At 44.7% G+C, this 16,185-nt stretch overlaps 1 protein-coding gene across 5 annotated transcripts in view; it reads right to left on the bottom strand.

The window, feature by feature from the left end:
- Positions 1 to 5,779: 5,779 nt before the first annotated feature.
- LOC138960283 (hornerin-like) overlaps positions 5,780 to 16,185 on the bottom strand; it is an 82,776-nt gene continuing 72,370 nt past the window's right edge. For 3 of the 5 annotated variants that reach the window (XM_070332111.1, XM_070332108.1, XM_070332107.1), the window contains 5 exons: positions 15,373 to 15,483; positions 13,745 to 14,931; positions 10,990 to 13,186; positions 10,070 to 10,183; positions 5,780 to 9,588 (listed from right to left, as the gene is read on the bottom strand). In XM_070332111.1, coding sequence (XP_070188212.1) covers positions 9,379 to 9,588; positions 10,070 to 10,183; positions 10,990 to 13,186; positions 13,745 to 14,931; positions 15,373 to 15,483 — 3,819 coding nt within the window. In that variant the 3' untranslated portion in view covers positions 5,780 to 9,378. The remainder of the gene's footprint in view (positions 9,589 to 10,069; positions 10,184 to 10,989; positions 13,187 to 13,744; positions 14,932 to 15,372; positions 15,484 to 16,185) is intronic. The other 2 variants (XM_070332109.1, XM_070332110.1) reach the window with 2 other exon arrangements.

The raw sequence follows: 16,185 nt of genomic DNA, 5'->3' as shown, positions 1-16,185 counted from the left end.
CTCGATGACGTTGTAGGCTGGGAAGCGTTTGGATGTGTGCGAAGTAATTGCTATAAAATTTATTTTAGGTGCAGTTGATTCATTTCAGTGTGCCTGCACACATCTAATCGAGTTGGCCGGGAAAAAACCATGCGATGAGTCCGAAATATCGTACATTTTATTTTAGTTTTCGGAGCGACAGTTTTTCACAAGCTACCCAAGGAAACTATTCAATAACATCACACGATAGCTTAATCAGCATGGCGTAAGCAGTTTATTGGTCTCATCTATGTATAGATATATTTGTTTGTTTCCCAGGGGCGCATTTCACTGCTCGCATTATAATGATTATTAGGCGATTGCAGATTCAGTCTTTGTCTATGTGCCTTGTGAAATTATGTCCATTGAGAACAACGTGGATCGTGTATGTGACTGTTAGGTAATAAGTTTTTTTCCATGTTCAGCTTCACCTACTTACGTTGCGTTTATTTATTAATCTGTGCATTTGTTAGTGGATATGTACATGTATTTCTTTCAAGGTTACCTAACATTATATCAGTGCAATAGGACAAGCAATCATTCAGCTCAGTAGGCCAAACACTGTTATTGCACCATTGAAGTTTGCACTTGGCGTGCAAATGCACCGATCATTCGGTTCACGGTTTCTGATCGATACCCTCAGCCACCTTGGCTTTAGCTGTTCTTACACAGAGGTACGGAAATTTGAACTGAATGCTGCGCAATCATATGGCATTGATCTCCCACCTACTACTGTGTATGCCTTGCCTGTGCAGAAATCCCCGACGCAATGCAGTCTGTCACAGACGTTGCATTCCATTCTAGCGAGCAACAAACGCAGCACAAAGAGTTGAGCGTGGCAAGGCAGAAGCGAGATCACACAGACATTCAGCTGATCTTGAGATATCTGCTTGATAGGAACCCTTTCACTGTGGATACAGCCCTCCGATCCATTTCAAGCGGAAAAGAAGCTGAAGCTACTGTGAATGCAGAACAAGCAAAAGGCGTAGGAAACAAGATTCTGAGCAGCATGATCGGAAATAATGTTGTGGATTTCACCTTTAAAAAGAAGGCTCAAGCTGTAACCATGGCTCTGAAAGCCAAGTCGTCCAATCTGCACGATGATCTAGTACATGTTGACTCCATGCTGTTGTTCCAGAGACTAGTGACAACTGTGAAGAACACCAACGGATGTCTTGAGGACGCCTTTGCCTTTGAGATGTGCAGTGTCCCAGCATCGCTGTTTGATTCGGGTGGTCTGCCAAGACAAGGTACCAAGGCTGCACTGGCAACTTACATCTGGACTTCAACAAAGCAGGTAAATGGTGTTATTCCTGATGATGTAACATATGTCATCGATGGTGGCTTGCTGTTGCACCTTCTGCCCTGGTGCCGTGGTTCAACATACAACCAGCTTACTCAGAGTTACGCAGACTTTCTCATTCGTCATTTTGGCAAAGGAACTGTTGTTTTTGATGGATACAGCTGCGGACCTACCACCAAAGATGCAGCCCATTTGCGAAGAACAAGCAGAGCCAATACAGCATGTGCCATCACTTTTGAGGGTGACATGGTCCTGTGCGAACCAAAGGAGCGCTTCCTGACGAATCCAAACAACAAACAGCGGTTCATCAACCTCCTTAGTTCCCGTTTTTCACAGCACGGCTTTGACACTGTCCATACAACTGCTGATGCTGATAGGCTCGTCGTAAAGACTTCTCTGGAATTGGCAAGGAAGGGAAACGTGATTCTGGTTGGCGAGGACACCGATCTGCTCATCCTTCTGTTGTACCATCTTACGCCAGATCATTGCCCCGTCTTCTGCACATCAGTGAGATCATCGACAGCAAAATCAGCTGCAAAAGTGTGGGACATCAGAAAAGTCCAGACTGTTCTTGGATCTCAAGTTTGTGAGAACATCCTGTTTGCGCACGCCTTTGGTGGATGCGATACAATTAGCAGTCCATTCGGGATTGGAAAACCAATGTGTTTAACGAAATTGACCCAGTCAACAGTGTTCGTGCAGCAGGCCCATGTCTTCAGCGCCAGTCCTTGCAGAGACACTTGTGACAGGGGAGGCTACCGCTCCTTTCACAGCAGACTCTGCACCCGAGTTGTTGGCCTTTAAAAGTCAACACCGGTGTATTGTAGAATTCTGTTTGTGATGGGGTCTGGTGGTTTCCGATTGTCTGTATGTTCATGGAAACCTTCGGGTTTGCATAACAGTTTTTATAAGGCTAAGAAATTAGCCCTAACATTTTCAATCCTGTTTGATTGCACTTCGCCTCCCGAGGTGATCGTAGTGTTTCGGCACTCGGTTACATCTGGTGCTTGCGAGCAGGGATGGGACTCGGCATGATATGTTCAGGTAATGGCATAATATGACCACTGAACATTTTCGTGCTGTTCCCATTCTGCGAACTTGGGATGGACAGTGGTCCCCCGGTTCGGAACTTCGGGACGAAGTTCATTCAAACGGGGGCGATTGTGACAGGGGAGGCTTCCGCTCCTTTCACAGCAGACTCTGCACCCGAGTTGTTGGCCTTTAAAAGTCAACACCGGTGTATTGTAGAATTCTGTTTGTGATGGGGTCTGGTGGTTTCCGATTGTCTGTATGTTCATGGAAACCTTCGGGTTTGCATAACAGTTTTTATAGGGCTAAGAAATTAGCTCTAACATTTTCAATCCTGTTTGATTGCACTTCGCCTCCCGAGGTGATCGTAGTGTTTCGGCACTCGGTTACACACTGATGAGCTGATAGGAGCAGGAGAAAGGGCCTTTGTAGAACTCTATGGGGGGAAGGAAAGAGACACTTTGAACTTCCTCCGCTACATCAAGTACATGCAGAAAGTCTCTACATGTACCTCATCGTTTCAGCCCTGCAAACTCCCACCTACATCAGCAGCAGCTAAATTCCATTCCATGAGAACATACTTCCAGGTGCAAGAATGGATGCACTTGCATCAAGAACAGTTCCTCCTGGATCCGATGAACTGGGGATGGGAGATTGTTCAAGGCGCCATGCTTCCTATTCTCATTGACATTGCTGCTGCTCCTGGTGATCTACTCGATGTCATCCGATGCAATTGCAAGACAGAGTGTCGAACAGCAAGATGTTCATGCCGAAAACACGGCCTCGTGTGTACGTCTGGCTGTGGAGAGTGCAGAGGGGAGAGCTGTGCCAACACTGTGACCGAGGTTGCCTGTGTAGGTACATCAGACGATGAAGACGGGCTTTAGCGTAAGTACGAGGTCATGTTGAATAGAGTGTGCGTGTGCATGTTCACATGTGTAATGCAACAGTAACGGGTAAAGGAGGGAGAATATCAGCACAGTAATTGTCAACTCACATACCTGTCAAACGCGACCCGGGAGACGCGCCCTGTGAAACCACACCGAATGCGCTAGATTTGAGCTTCGGCTACGTTATTTCGCGCTAAATAAATGCAATTGAACCTATTTATCAACTGAATGTGCTTTTCTTACATACTATATGAGTGACATATGGCACATCCCTTAAAATAAGACATGTTATAGACGTGAGAAGTGAGGGACGGAGCATATTCGGAATACCGTTATTGCGCAGTTGTCATCATTCTTTAAAAGCTTCAAAAATATAGTTCGCATGGGAAAACGTTGGCCAACTCGGTTTTACCTGATCAATGTATGCATGTAGAGTACAAAAAAAATGAAATAAATTTTATAGCAATTTGTTCACACAGGAGGTGAAATCTGATGAAATCTGCCTAGCCTATTGTGTAATCTCTATGTATCTGGTCATAGTTCCCCAATAGCCAGTCACATACTTACCATATGTATAATTCAATCATAAATTGAAAATGTAATTATGAATTGAAAATAGATTGTAAGTTCCTTTCACACACACACACACACACACACACACACACACACACACACACACACACAAACACACGTACGGACGCATGCACGCACGCACGCTCGCACGCACACACACACACACACACACACACACACATACACACACAGTGACACACACACACATACACACACACACTCACACTCACGCTCACACGCACGCTCACACGCACACACGCACGCACACACGCACACACACACACACGCGCACATATGCTCACACGCACGCACACACACACACACACACACACACACACACACACACACACACACACACATACACACACACACACACACACACACACACACACACACACACATACACACACGCGGGCCTAACGCAAATACATCATTGGCTTCAGCGTGGTAGCTTACATTTGGTCGAGAATCTCAATAACAAGTAGATGCTAGGAGTAATAGAAGAAAATTAGACGTAAACTAGGACAATTGTCATTCAATTTCAGAAAGAACACTATCATTATAACAAATAGCTTGTTAAAACTTATGGTAATTGTGTGTGCTTCAATTCTGGCGCTCTAGTTGCTAGCATGCACTCGGATGTTTTGTTTTATAAATGAAATAATACAAGTAGGCAGAACCTGAATTTCAACATCAGTAAAACTGACATTTCTAAAATCGCCACATTAGAATCGAGTTAATTTTTTTACATTTGTTACTTTAAAAGTGATCGTTCTCAGTAATTAGACACATCTTATTCTGTGCATATTTCTGTCGGGGTTCACCTCCAAATGAGGCTGCTATTTGCAGGGCTATAAGTGTAGTGTCTGTGTATCTGTGTATACAAAGATACGTGTGTGCATAAGAAGAGTTGTTAAAGAAGGGGAAGAAGGGGGGGGGGGGGGGGGAGGAGGAAGCGGAGCGGTCTTGACACGATTGTTTAATGGATGTGTGTATAAATGTGTATTTGCGCGCGCGTGTGCAAGTGGTGTGGGAGTTTATTTATTGTTAGTGAACCTTTTTGACGGGACAAACGATTCTATATGTACTGTTTACCATTGCTGTACATAACATTGTGTTACCGTGTTAATCTTTCTACAATCTTTCTCTCAGTGTTCATGAATATATATATGTAATACGAATATGCATGTTTTTCTAATTTAATATCGTTGTCTTTTAACTATTATATAGCTTGCACTGAAACATGATCATTGATACTGTTTCAATTACCACTTTATATAAACATCGTCGTTTTTGTATGAAATCAAAATCTCATAATTATACAACATACTCTTTGTAGAGAAGTTAATTCTTTGATATTGCTTGTAGCAGAGATTTATTTTTAATGTCACAATGACTACGTTGAATTTCAGTCAGAGAGAATGATATTCCATTGTTAACAGATTACTTCAATAAAGTGTGATAAACTTGAAGGTGATGAAGTTCTTGACTCCATTCTGATGATATTGCCTCTGTTAATGTGTCTGTGTGTCTCTTTTAAGCGTACTGTTATACACATGTGTAATACGCACACACAAACACTCAAACACACACATACACACACTCAAACACACACGCACACACACACACACACACACACACACACACACACACACACACACACACAACAGTGCAACATATAAATATTATTGTGTGTGTGTGTGTTATGTGTGTGTGTGTGTGTGTGTGTGTGTGCGTGTGTGTTTGAGTGTGTGTATGTGTGTGTTTGAGTGTATGTGTGTGTGTGTGTGTGTGTGTGGTTGTGTGTGTGTGTGTCGTTTGTGTATAGTGCACCTGCATGCGCGTTTGCGTGTGTGTATGTGCACATGTGCGTGTTCGTATGCACATGCATGCGCAATGCAAGCTCTTCACAGTAACAACAGAATCAAAAGACAAAACGAACACAAATAAAAACGAACTCCCAAAATATGTTCAAGAAATGCTTTACTTCTAGTTTTGGGGATAGATTCCATGTACAGCATTTTCTTGGAAGACATGCTCAACTTCTGGTGTACTTTCAGTGATCAAAATCAAAATCACCTCCAGTTCAGGTCAATTTTGACAAATCATCATGCGTTCTACATACTTGCATACTATACACATCTGCATACTGTCAGTACAAACTCAGTCACTTCTAATACATACGACTCTTTTTACGACAAACTCAAAAAAGATAGATAGAAAAAAAGTCATCAAACTGGTGAAGAAGCGAAATTTGTTGCTAGATGCTAGCACTTCATGTTAAAATGAAATCAAACTAGAACAAATCTACAAAAGAACAAAACAGAATCAATACCTTGATATCATTTTGCCTAAAAAAATAAAAGCAGAAACATCCAGAGAATGCTTAAGTTTTTTCACAGCTATTCAGCATGACAGATAAATGCAGCATACACACATATTAACAGAAAATTACACACACACACACACACACACACACACACACACACACACACACACACACACACACACACACACACACACACAGACCTTCAAAAAAATTGCAATTATTGTCATACTCATAGTCATACTCACATGTACAGAAACTCGGTGCACAGCATGCGCCGCGCTCGCTCGTACACTCACACACTTGATGTTTTTTTCATAATTACTAATAATTGCCCTGTCTATAAGTTATAACAAAAAGGATATAACATTCAAAATGCCATTGTACATAGTCCAAGACCAACTTATGGTCCGACAAACACAGCCACAGCGGCAGTAGCGTTAAGGCACTTGCTTTGTAGAAGATATACATTTATCTCCCGAAGCTCATCACTGTCTTTCCTTTCTTCTCTTTTTCTCTTGTAGACAGACAGACAGACAGACAGACAGACAGACAGACAGACAGACAGACAGACGACGCACGACCCCCCCCCCTACACACACACACTTAAACAAGTTGCAATCATTGTCATACTCATGGTCATACTCAAATGTTAACACTAACGCTCTACTATAGTGTAAACAATTAAACACAGCTAAACAATTTTCATAAATCACTCATATATATATATATATATTGAATGCCTTATATAAGCAAGAGTATTTATATTAAACATGTACCGATTCAAAAAAAAAAGAAGTAGTTATACCGGAAAATGCTCCGTGCACACATTTCAAAAACACTGAACAATCCACTTTGACATCACGCCAAAGTTTACATGGAGTATTGCTCACACACTTCAGGCTTATACAAACACAGCAAGCAACATAAACACATCTTACATCTTTCGATCCTTAAATCCACATGCGCACGGAAAATATCCACAGTGACTATGCTTTCAAAGCTCAATAATATCAATAGCCTTATCACACAGTTTTGATGCATGCACTTCACGACACCTCGCAGAATTCTAAATGCATTGTGACATTTACGTATGTTATACACATGTATCTCCCTGATGTGGAACAGTGGTACCTGCCATGACAGGTCACTCGGATGAGAGGACATCTTCCATGAAAGGACATCTAATGTTATCCTCTTTTTCTATTATCTGAACCAAACTTCCGTCACGATCATAACCTAATTGCACAACTTGACACTTGGATTAAAGGCGACCAACAAGAAGAAGATTGCACAACTCATAGATAGTTTGCAGCAAATATTCCATTCTATTAATTGTTTTAATCACTTCCAAACCATGTCAAAAGGAGAGCAGAAGTCACGTTTAACTGAATTAAGCAGCAGATTTGGTCTCTCTTGGAGTAAAAGGCAAGATGCGTATTTTTCTTGCCAATCTCATCCAAAACGGAAGTCAAAGATCAAACTACGATTTGCTCAGTTACAAACCATATGAAGGTTTATTTCTGTTTATCCAAGTATCAATCGGTTGTCATGGCATTGTAAGTGTTATTTTAATAAAAGCCTCCAACAGATTTTACTTGAAGAGCGCATTCCTAGCATTTGTTACTTATGCCAACACGATATGATGACTTCCAGTCTATTATTTGACTTGAACCTTTATCAAATTCTTCTTTTTCTCAAATCTTCAAAATAAGATATATGCACAGTTCGTATGATCGTGACTATTTGCCTGTCACGAGAGACCACCTGAAATGTGGGTACACTGGGGGCAGGTACCACTGTAATATAGACACCAACATCTCTTATATTGACATCTAATTCTAATAACTCAACTGATACAAAATGCTCATCTTGCCCAGCAAAATGCCGCCTAGTTCACAACGAAGTCCTTTGCCTCACAACTTTTGCCTGATGCTTCACAAATTGTTTCCCTTGATACGCAGGATGTTACCCTGCACCTTCTGGGTTGCAGCAGATCTGTGATTCAGTCACGGTAAATAGCCAGGGAAATGTTGAACCAAGCAAACGATTAACTCGTATGGTCTCACAGGTATACTGTTGCTTCTGTGGAAGGAAGATTCATCAGCAGGATTGACCACATCCCAGTCCCATTCTCAATTGAGAAAATGCACAGCAACTCTGCGTAATTTTTGTCTTGAAACAGCAGTCGGCTCATCTTGTGGCACTGAATTCAAAAATCAGTAGTCGGATGCACAGCAGTCAAAGACAATCCAGCAGAAGTGACACCTTTTTTTCTCGTATTTTTCATACAAGCCGCTTATGAATCTCTGATACTGTACAAGCAAGTCAAAACCACAACTGTCCAACTGACTCTTTGACAGTAGGCAAGCCAAAAGCACCCTTTCGTGACAAAAGCACATCAGCAGCACACATTTCCTTCTGAATCTCTTACTGGAGCAAGTCATAACATAACTTTCTCGCTGAACCTTGGATATAAGCAAAGCAAAAGCACAGTTCCCTAGTCAGTGTACGTATTCTTCATGAAAGCAAGTCAAAAATGCAACTGTTATGTTCTGCCTTTGACACAAGCAAGTGAAAAACATACACAGCTTTTCTCTTGGATCTTTGGAACCAGCAAAGTAACACTTTCACTCTCAATCGTTGATACACGCAATTCACAAGCAAAACGTTCCGCCTCAATCTTTGACACAGGCAAGCCAAACGCACTTTTCCCTGTGTATCTTTGAATTGAGCAGTACAGCTTCCCTCAACATTCCACAACACCAACAAGTCAAAAACAGTATTTTTGCTGAGTTGTTGACTGCAGCAAGTCGACAGACAACTTGCCTGTTGCATCTGTAACACCAGCAAGTCAAAAGTACAACTTGTATGTCAATGCACAACCGCCAATCAGCAACACAACTTGTCTGCTAAATAATTGACTGTAGTTAATGAACAGCACAATCTATTTTAAGAATGGCAGTTCTTTTAATGGGTTACTTTTTTTTCCATTGAACAATAAACTCAAGAGCTATTTGAGTTCACAGTCACTTTGTCCATCAAACAACGATCTCATTGTCACCAATTGCAAAAGCTCCTCTTTGAGTTCATAGTCACTTTGTCCATCAAACAAGGATGTCATTGTCACCAATTACAAAAGCTCCTCTTTGAGTTCATAGTCACTTTGTCCATCAAACAAGGATGTCATTGTCACCAATTGCAAAAGCTCCTCTTCGAGTTCATAGTCACTGTGTCAATCACACAACAAACTCATTGTCACCAATTACAAAAACTCCTTCCTCCGACTCGAGAATCACTTTTCCCCCACTGCTGTCTTCATCTGCTTTCCATGGCAACATGGTAGAGAGTTCCCGAATACGATAGTCTTTCTTGGATAGTTCCTCATTGAGTCTTTTCACTTCCATTTCCATCTTATGCAGGCTGGTCTCCAGCTGCTGAACGCGGTTCTGAAAAAAAAGCCAAGAAAGGTGAACTTTTGAAGCGCCTTCTACCCAACAGAAGAAAAAGAAAATTATAAATCCAACTATTGTCTTGTGTCCAACATGGGCGGTAGTATTTAGATGAGAATAAAGTGTAAACTACAAACATACACACACACAACAGAGACACAGACAGACAGACAAACAGATAGACAGTAAGTAAGACAGACAAACACACACAGACACACAAAGACACAAAGACACACACGCACGCACACACACACACACACACACACACACACACACACACACACACACACACACACATAAAATAGCACATACACGCACGCACATACACACACACATGCGCGCGTGTGCACGCCGCCCAAATGACACAGACACACAGACACACAGACACACACACACACACACACACACACACACACACACACACACACAATTTTACTATAATACAATTCCTTAAAATTTCGAATATATATATACTTACATCTATTTGATCTTTCTTCACCCGAGCAGTCCCAAGCATAATTTCACCCTGACTTGAATCCAACAGTCGTTGTACACTGGCGAGGTCCCAATCAAGGCACTGGCGTCCGTTTACCTGGAACATAACATGAGAACATTAGGATTGTCATCACTGCAGTCCAAATATCATTATCATCATCATCATCATCATGGTTGTAGTCGTCGTGGTCGTGGCCATCATCATCATGGTTGTAGTCGTCGTTTTTATCATCATCATCATTACTATCATCAATGCAATCCGATCCGTTTTGTTTTACATTGTAGTAAACATGTATGCGCAAATAAAAACTTAATGCAATATTGGTAGTCCACTTGATTTTGACAGCATAGCTGAAGTAAGAGCTCTAAATACATAATAAACATTGTTTTGATTTTTAAACACGTGAGAGCTGTACGCAATCAGTTTCTCCGACGGCAACTGACAGAATAAAATAATTCAGGAGCGATATGTATCCTGGCACTGAAGTTACCAAAATAGTGTCAACCTAGCAATGCAATTAACAAAGCATGCTCATCCTCATCTTCATAAGGCCAACAAAAAATAGGTGTGGTTACGGTAACATAGCCAAAAAAAATAGGGTAGGAAGGTAGGCAATCACTTTTTTTTTTTTTTACTTTTTTTTCTAATGTGTACAAATTAAACCTACTTGACAGGGAAATAAGTGTGCGACTCGGGCGCTTTAGCTTTCATTGCGTTTTCTGCACTCGGTTGGTTTTTTTTTTGACAAATGTAATAAAAAGTTATAGGGTCGGCCCCTAAAAATAGGGTAGGTCGGGTTACCGTAACCACACCTATTTTTTTTTTTAGGCCTAACAGCACTTGATTGCATTCATACAACCCTACCACCACACAATCAAAAACACAAACACCAGTGCGCATACCTCCACCAGCAAGTCTCCAGCATGAATCTCTCCCAGAGTACACAGCTGTTTACACTGCTTGTCCACAGAGCCTACGGCTGCCACCGCAACCGTCATCTGCCCTCCGCCCGCTCCGGTCTTGACGGGTCTGAAGGCACTACCGGGTCCGCCCAGGCGTGCACAACGACCTTGTGGAGAGTGCACAGGAGGCGAACAGTTCTCCAGGTTCAGGGCAGGCAGGGTGACCTGCACGGTGCCGAGAGAAAGGAGAGTGTTGGCGTTAAGATTGCCGGGTAGAGAGAGTTTGACTGAACACATGTCGTAGCATTGGGAGAGCTGGAACAGGGACACCGCCGGTGGGCTTGAAGTATCGATGGTGGGTTTGGGTGGTGATTTAGGACTGCTGGCGTTACTGCTGTTGGGTGTGCTAGTCGCAGGGCCATTGTGGGTAGTGTTGGTGGTGGCAGTGGTGGTGTTATTGTTCACAGCGTTCACGTTGTTGGTGTTGTTGTATTTCCAATGACCAGGCAGTGTTGTAGTTCCGTTGTTAGCATCAGCAGAAAGAAGTGGTGGAGGAGGAGGAGGCTGGGACAGGGGGAGAGGAGGCTTGTCCTGATTCCTCAGCTCGTGCCAGCTGCTTCGCTTGCTCTGCCCGTTCTCCTGCGAATCACGCCTCTGCTGTGGATGAGTCCTTCTCGGGGAACCGGACTCTGCCACTTGTCTCACTACACAGTTGACCGACACTGCTTGCGGTTTGACCACATGGTCGTCGCGAGGTTGAGCCCCGCCCACAGCTTTCCCTCCTCCACTTTCCGCCACAGGTGTGAAGTCTAGAGACTTGAAATGGTTCGAAAGATCCCAGCTCCGTCGCTGGGGGTGTTCTGTCACCAAGGGGTAGTCCACACTGTTCATAGAATGCTGAGCCCGTACAGGGATAGGGCCCTTAGGATGAGAAGGAGCGTTCTGAGGCCCCTTCCCTTCATTCCAATCTCCTGGGTTAGGTTGAGGAGGCGGAGGAGGAGGAGGAGGCGGACCTGAAGGGTAGCTGAGATGCTGTCCGTGAACTGAACTGACGTTCTGCATGCTGCTGAACTTGCGAGAGTTGGCCAGAGTCAGGTTCCTGGGCACAGGCACGGGCCGCACAAGTTCTGCACCAGCAGTTTGTGGGGGTGGGTGATGAGGGTGGTGGTTTTGGTACTGAGGTGGTGGGGGAGGGAAGTGACTCACGTTGCTGGGGTGTTGATGCTGGCCTGAGTGGTTAGGCTGAGAATGTAGGTGATGGGAACTGGAAGGATGGGGAGGACTGGCATGAGAATTCGATGGTTGGTTCTGATGGAAATTCGATGGATGGTTGGAATTGGACGGGTGCTGTGGGTGAGAATTTGAGGGGTGTAGGTTCGGGTGAGAATTGGACGGGTGGTTAGGGTGAGAATTGGACGGGTGGTTAGGGTGAGAATTGGACGGGTGGTTAGGATGAGAATTGGACGGGTGGTTAGGGTGAGAATTGGACTGTTGGTTCGGGTGAGAATTGGACGGGTGGTTAGGGAGAGAATTGGACGGGTAGTTAGGGTGAGAATTTGAAGGGCGCAGGTTAGTGTGGGAACCGGAAAACTGGCCAGGCTGAGAATTAGGAGGAGGATTCGGATGGGGATGGGGATGGGGATGTGGGGGGTGTTGGTGGTTAGGATGGGGATGGGGATGTGGGGGGTGTTGGTGGTTAGGATGGGGAGGACTCAGCTGATGACTGGCGTTGGTAGAGTCAGCGTCTCCCTCCGTGTTGGTCGTGTAGCCCGAGTCCATGGTGCTGGAATGACTGTGAGAGGTGAACCGACTCTGCGTACTCTCGCTCATGGGATCAGTACCATAGGATTGGGGAGTAGTATCCTGAGAGGAAGGCATATGCCTGGAAGGGTAGACATGGAGATGGTTCTTCCCTCTCCCTTCGTCTTCCTTCACCCTCGGATCCTGTGGATGCTGTGGGGGTCTCCCAGGGCCGCCACCACCACCACCACCACCCTCTGAGGGGTGCTTCTGTGGGGAGGAGTACCCTCCGTCCAGCATGCGAACTTCCAGGAGCGTGGAGATCTCGCTGTCTGATGTGTTTTCGTTGACTGAGGCCTGACGAGAGACGGGGGTCTGTGGGGTGGTGGATGTCTGGGAGCCTATGGAGTTGGCTGTGGACCGCCCTGCACTGCTACTGCACACAGACATCCGAGATCTGAAATGAAAATACAATTAGTTTGTTTGTTTGTTGCGGTATGCACTGTAGCTGATCTAGAAGACGAGAGCTTGACTTTTAAAATAAAAATGGGTCTTTTACTCTTCAAGATGCAACAGGCCATTGGTATCTTTGAATCTAAAACGCAAAGAAATGTCAAGGGAAACGAGAACAACTAGGTCTGACTTGTTCACCAATATATTTCTGTATCAAGTTTGATAGTCCTCTTGAGCACAAATCAACCAATTTCTCTCTCTCTCTCTCTCTCTCTCTCTCTCTCTCTCTCTCTCTCTCTCTCTCTCTCTCTCTCTCTCTCTCTCTCTCTCAATTAAGTTTTGTTACAAACTGACACTTTTCTCCATGACAATAGTACCTATAATACCTTTCGGGAGTCAGTTATTTTTTTCACTGACTGACAATTTGATTAAAAAGTTGTGAATTTCTGTTCATCTATTAATCTGTATGCAAAGTTAAAATGTGTACAGTTTGTGTTCTTTGATTGTATTGTGTTCTGTTCTAGTTGACCTTATCTGTACATATGTATATACAAGCACTTACTTCATCATCTCAGTGAATCGTTTGATCCTCTCTGACGATTCATTGGGGGGAACATAGGGTAGATTCCTCTTGGGTTTGGCAGGTGGCCCTGCATCGCTCTGCGGTGTCTGCTCTCGGGACGTGCTGCTACCGCTGCTGCTGTTCCCGTAGGCGTACCCGATGCTCTGCCCATGGTGACTGCCCCGCTGACTCCCAGGGGCGTAGTTTGGCTGGTAGTTCTGGGGGTACTTTTGGTAGTGGGGTGGGCTCTGTACTCCGTTGTAATACCCGTTAGTGTCTCTGGGAGGAGAGAAGACTTCGTCTCTTCCACTAGCGCCGGGGGAGCGAACAGCATCGGGGTAGCTGTGTCTGGGAGATTGCACAGACTTGTCAGGGCGAACAGCATCGGGGTAGCTGTGTCGAGGAGATTGCACAGACTTTTCAGGTGACCTGACGTTTTGCGGGTAGTTCCCTCCCTCACTCCTCCTGGGTCTGGGGGCGTGGGTGCGGGGTGGGGGTTGCTGATGATGTTGCTGTGAAGAGGAGGGGGCAGATGAGGGGGTCCCAGTGAGGTCAAGCATACTGTCTGCCTTCCGCTGCCCAACCAGAGACAAGGTCAGTCCTGTGGACAGGTTGCCTAGCGACTGTGACCTTGCCCCTTCTTCCATGTCTCCCGGATCGTGGACTGCCTTGACAGGAGAGCCGTACATCCGGTCGCTGGTGAGCTGACCTTGAACTTGACCAGGTCGACCCTGACCTGGCTGGTCCTGACCTGGCTGACCTTGACCTTTCCTACTCCAGTCCGAGCGGTTGGTGCTGCTAGCCTGGGAAGCGAAGGAGACGTCGTGACAGCTGTGGTAAATAGAAGGGTTGTTGCCTTTGTCACTGTTGTTGTTGATCTCCTGGGCATCTTCAGGGATCGAGGAGTAGCGGAGGTCACTTCTCCGGCTGTGGTCTCGATCCCTGTCTCTTCTCGGAACATACTGGTAGTCTGAGTTGACCGAGGAAGAGTCTGAATGGTAGTAGTCCAGGGACTTGTTGTGGTTGTCGTGGGGTCCACGATGAGGTTGTTGTGGTTGTTGCTGCTGGTGTTGCTGTTGGTGTTTGAGGTTTTCCTTGTTGCCACGGGCGTTGACGTAGCGACGGCGAGGCTCCGAGCGGTCGGTATCGTTGGAGGTCACTGACTGCTCGTCGGACGACCTCCTCCCCTGTTGCATGAGAGTGGTCACAGTTTTAGAAACATACGTAAACACAAATAAAGCAAGCCCCTGACCCCCGCGTTCCCCTCTCTATCTTTGTCTCTGTCTGTCCGTCTGTCCGTCCGTCCCTCTCTCTCTCTGCCCCATCCATTCCCCCTGAGACGATATGGAGAGGGGAGGGGGTGAGGTATTCAGGGTTAACATTTGGTGTTGGTAATCGGTGAAACACAAAAATCTATTTCAAATCGCTGAAAACTTTACCGTCGTGATAATTAGAATTGCCAATCTGTTCATCAAAGGTGGGGAGAAGGTGAGGCTGGGCATTGCTCAAATCTACCAAAACTGACCACTAAAAAAACCGTGTATAAAGCCAAAGCCAACTAGTCAGCAAGCCAGACAAAGTCAGAGAGGCCTCTAGCACATACGCACTCTCCCTGTCTCAACACTGACCTTATATATGGGAGCCGGATGGTGGACCTGAGAGAGCTGCACACCGTTGAACTGTCGGTACAGCTGAGGGTCCGATACGCTCAGGTTAGCCCAGGAGTGACTCTTCAACATCTGAAACAACACATGAATCTTTGTCTAAATTTGTCTTGGTCTAAAGTGTTTCAGAGAGACCAAGATGTGTTGTCTTTAAGCCTCAAATTAACTGGGCGAAGTGGACTACGCGAAGTATGCTTCCCGAAGCTGGCCGCACAGAGCTTTAGCACTGAGTTTTCGGTAAAAAGACTTTAAGAAGTCTTCGCTAAGTCGACTTCGGGCTCAAGTAAGGACCGTCTTTTGGTTTTCTGTAGTTGTTGGGGGCCTCCATTTCAAGAATTACTTACATTTCCTTCCAAGAAACAAGCAATCAGTTCAATTAAATGCATGAGGTTGTGGTCTTTTGTAATGGATAAGGCGTAGCTGGCCGGTATGCAGAGCGACGACTTTATTTACGCTATTTCAATGGTTATCTTGAAACATGAGCGACCACTTCATTTACACTATTTCTATGGTTATCTTGAAACCTGCGCGACCACTTTATTTACACTATTTCAATGGTTATCTTGAAACATGAGCGACAACTTCATTTACGCTATTTCAATGGTTATCTTGAAACATGAGCGACCACTTCATTTACGCTATTTCAATGGTTATCTTGAAACATGAGCGACCACTTCATTTACGCTATTTCAATGGTTATCTTGAAACCTCAGCGACCACTTTATTTACACTAGTTCAATGATTATCTTGAAGCAAGTTTCCCCTGGAAGTTGGTTC

The sequence above is a fragment of the Littorina saxatilis genome, linkage group LG2, assembly GCF_037325665.1.
Source record: "Littorina saxatilis isolate snail1 linkage group LG2, US_GU_Lsax_2.0, whole genome shotgun sequence".
In the NCBI taxonomy this organism is placed as follows: Eukaryota; Metazoa; Mollusca; class Gastropoda; order Littorinimorpha; family Littorinidae; genus Littorina; species Littorina saxatilis.
This window is presented reverse-complemented; position numbering and strand designations above follow the sequence as displayed.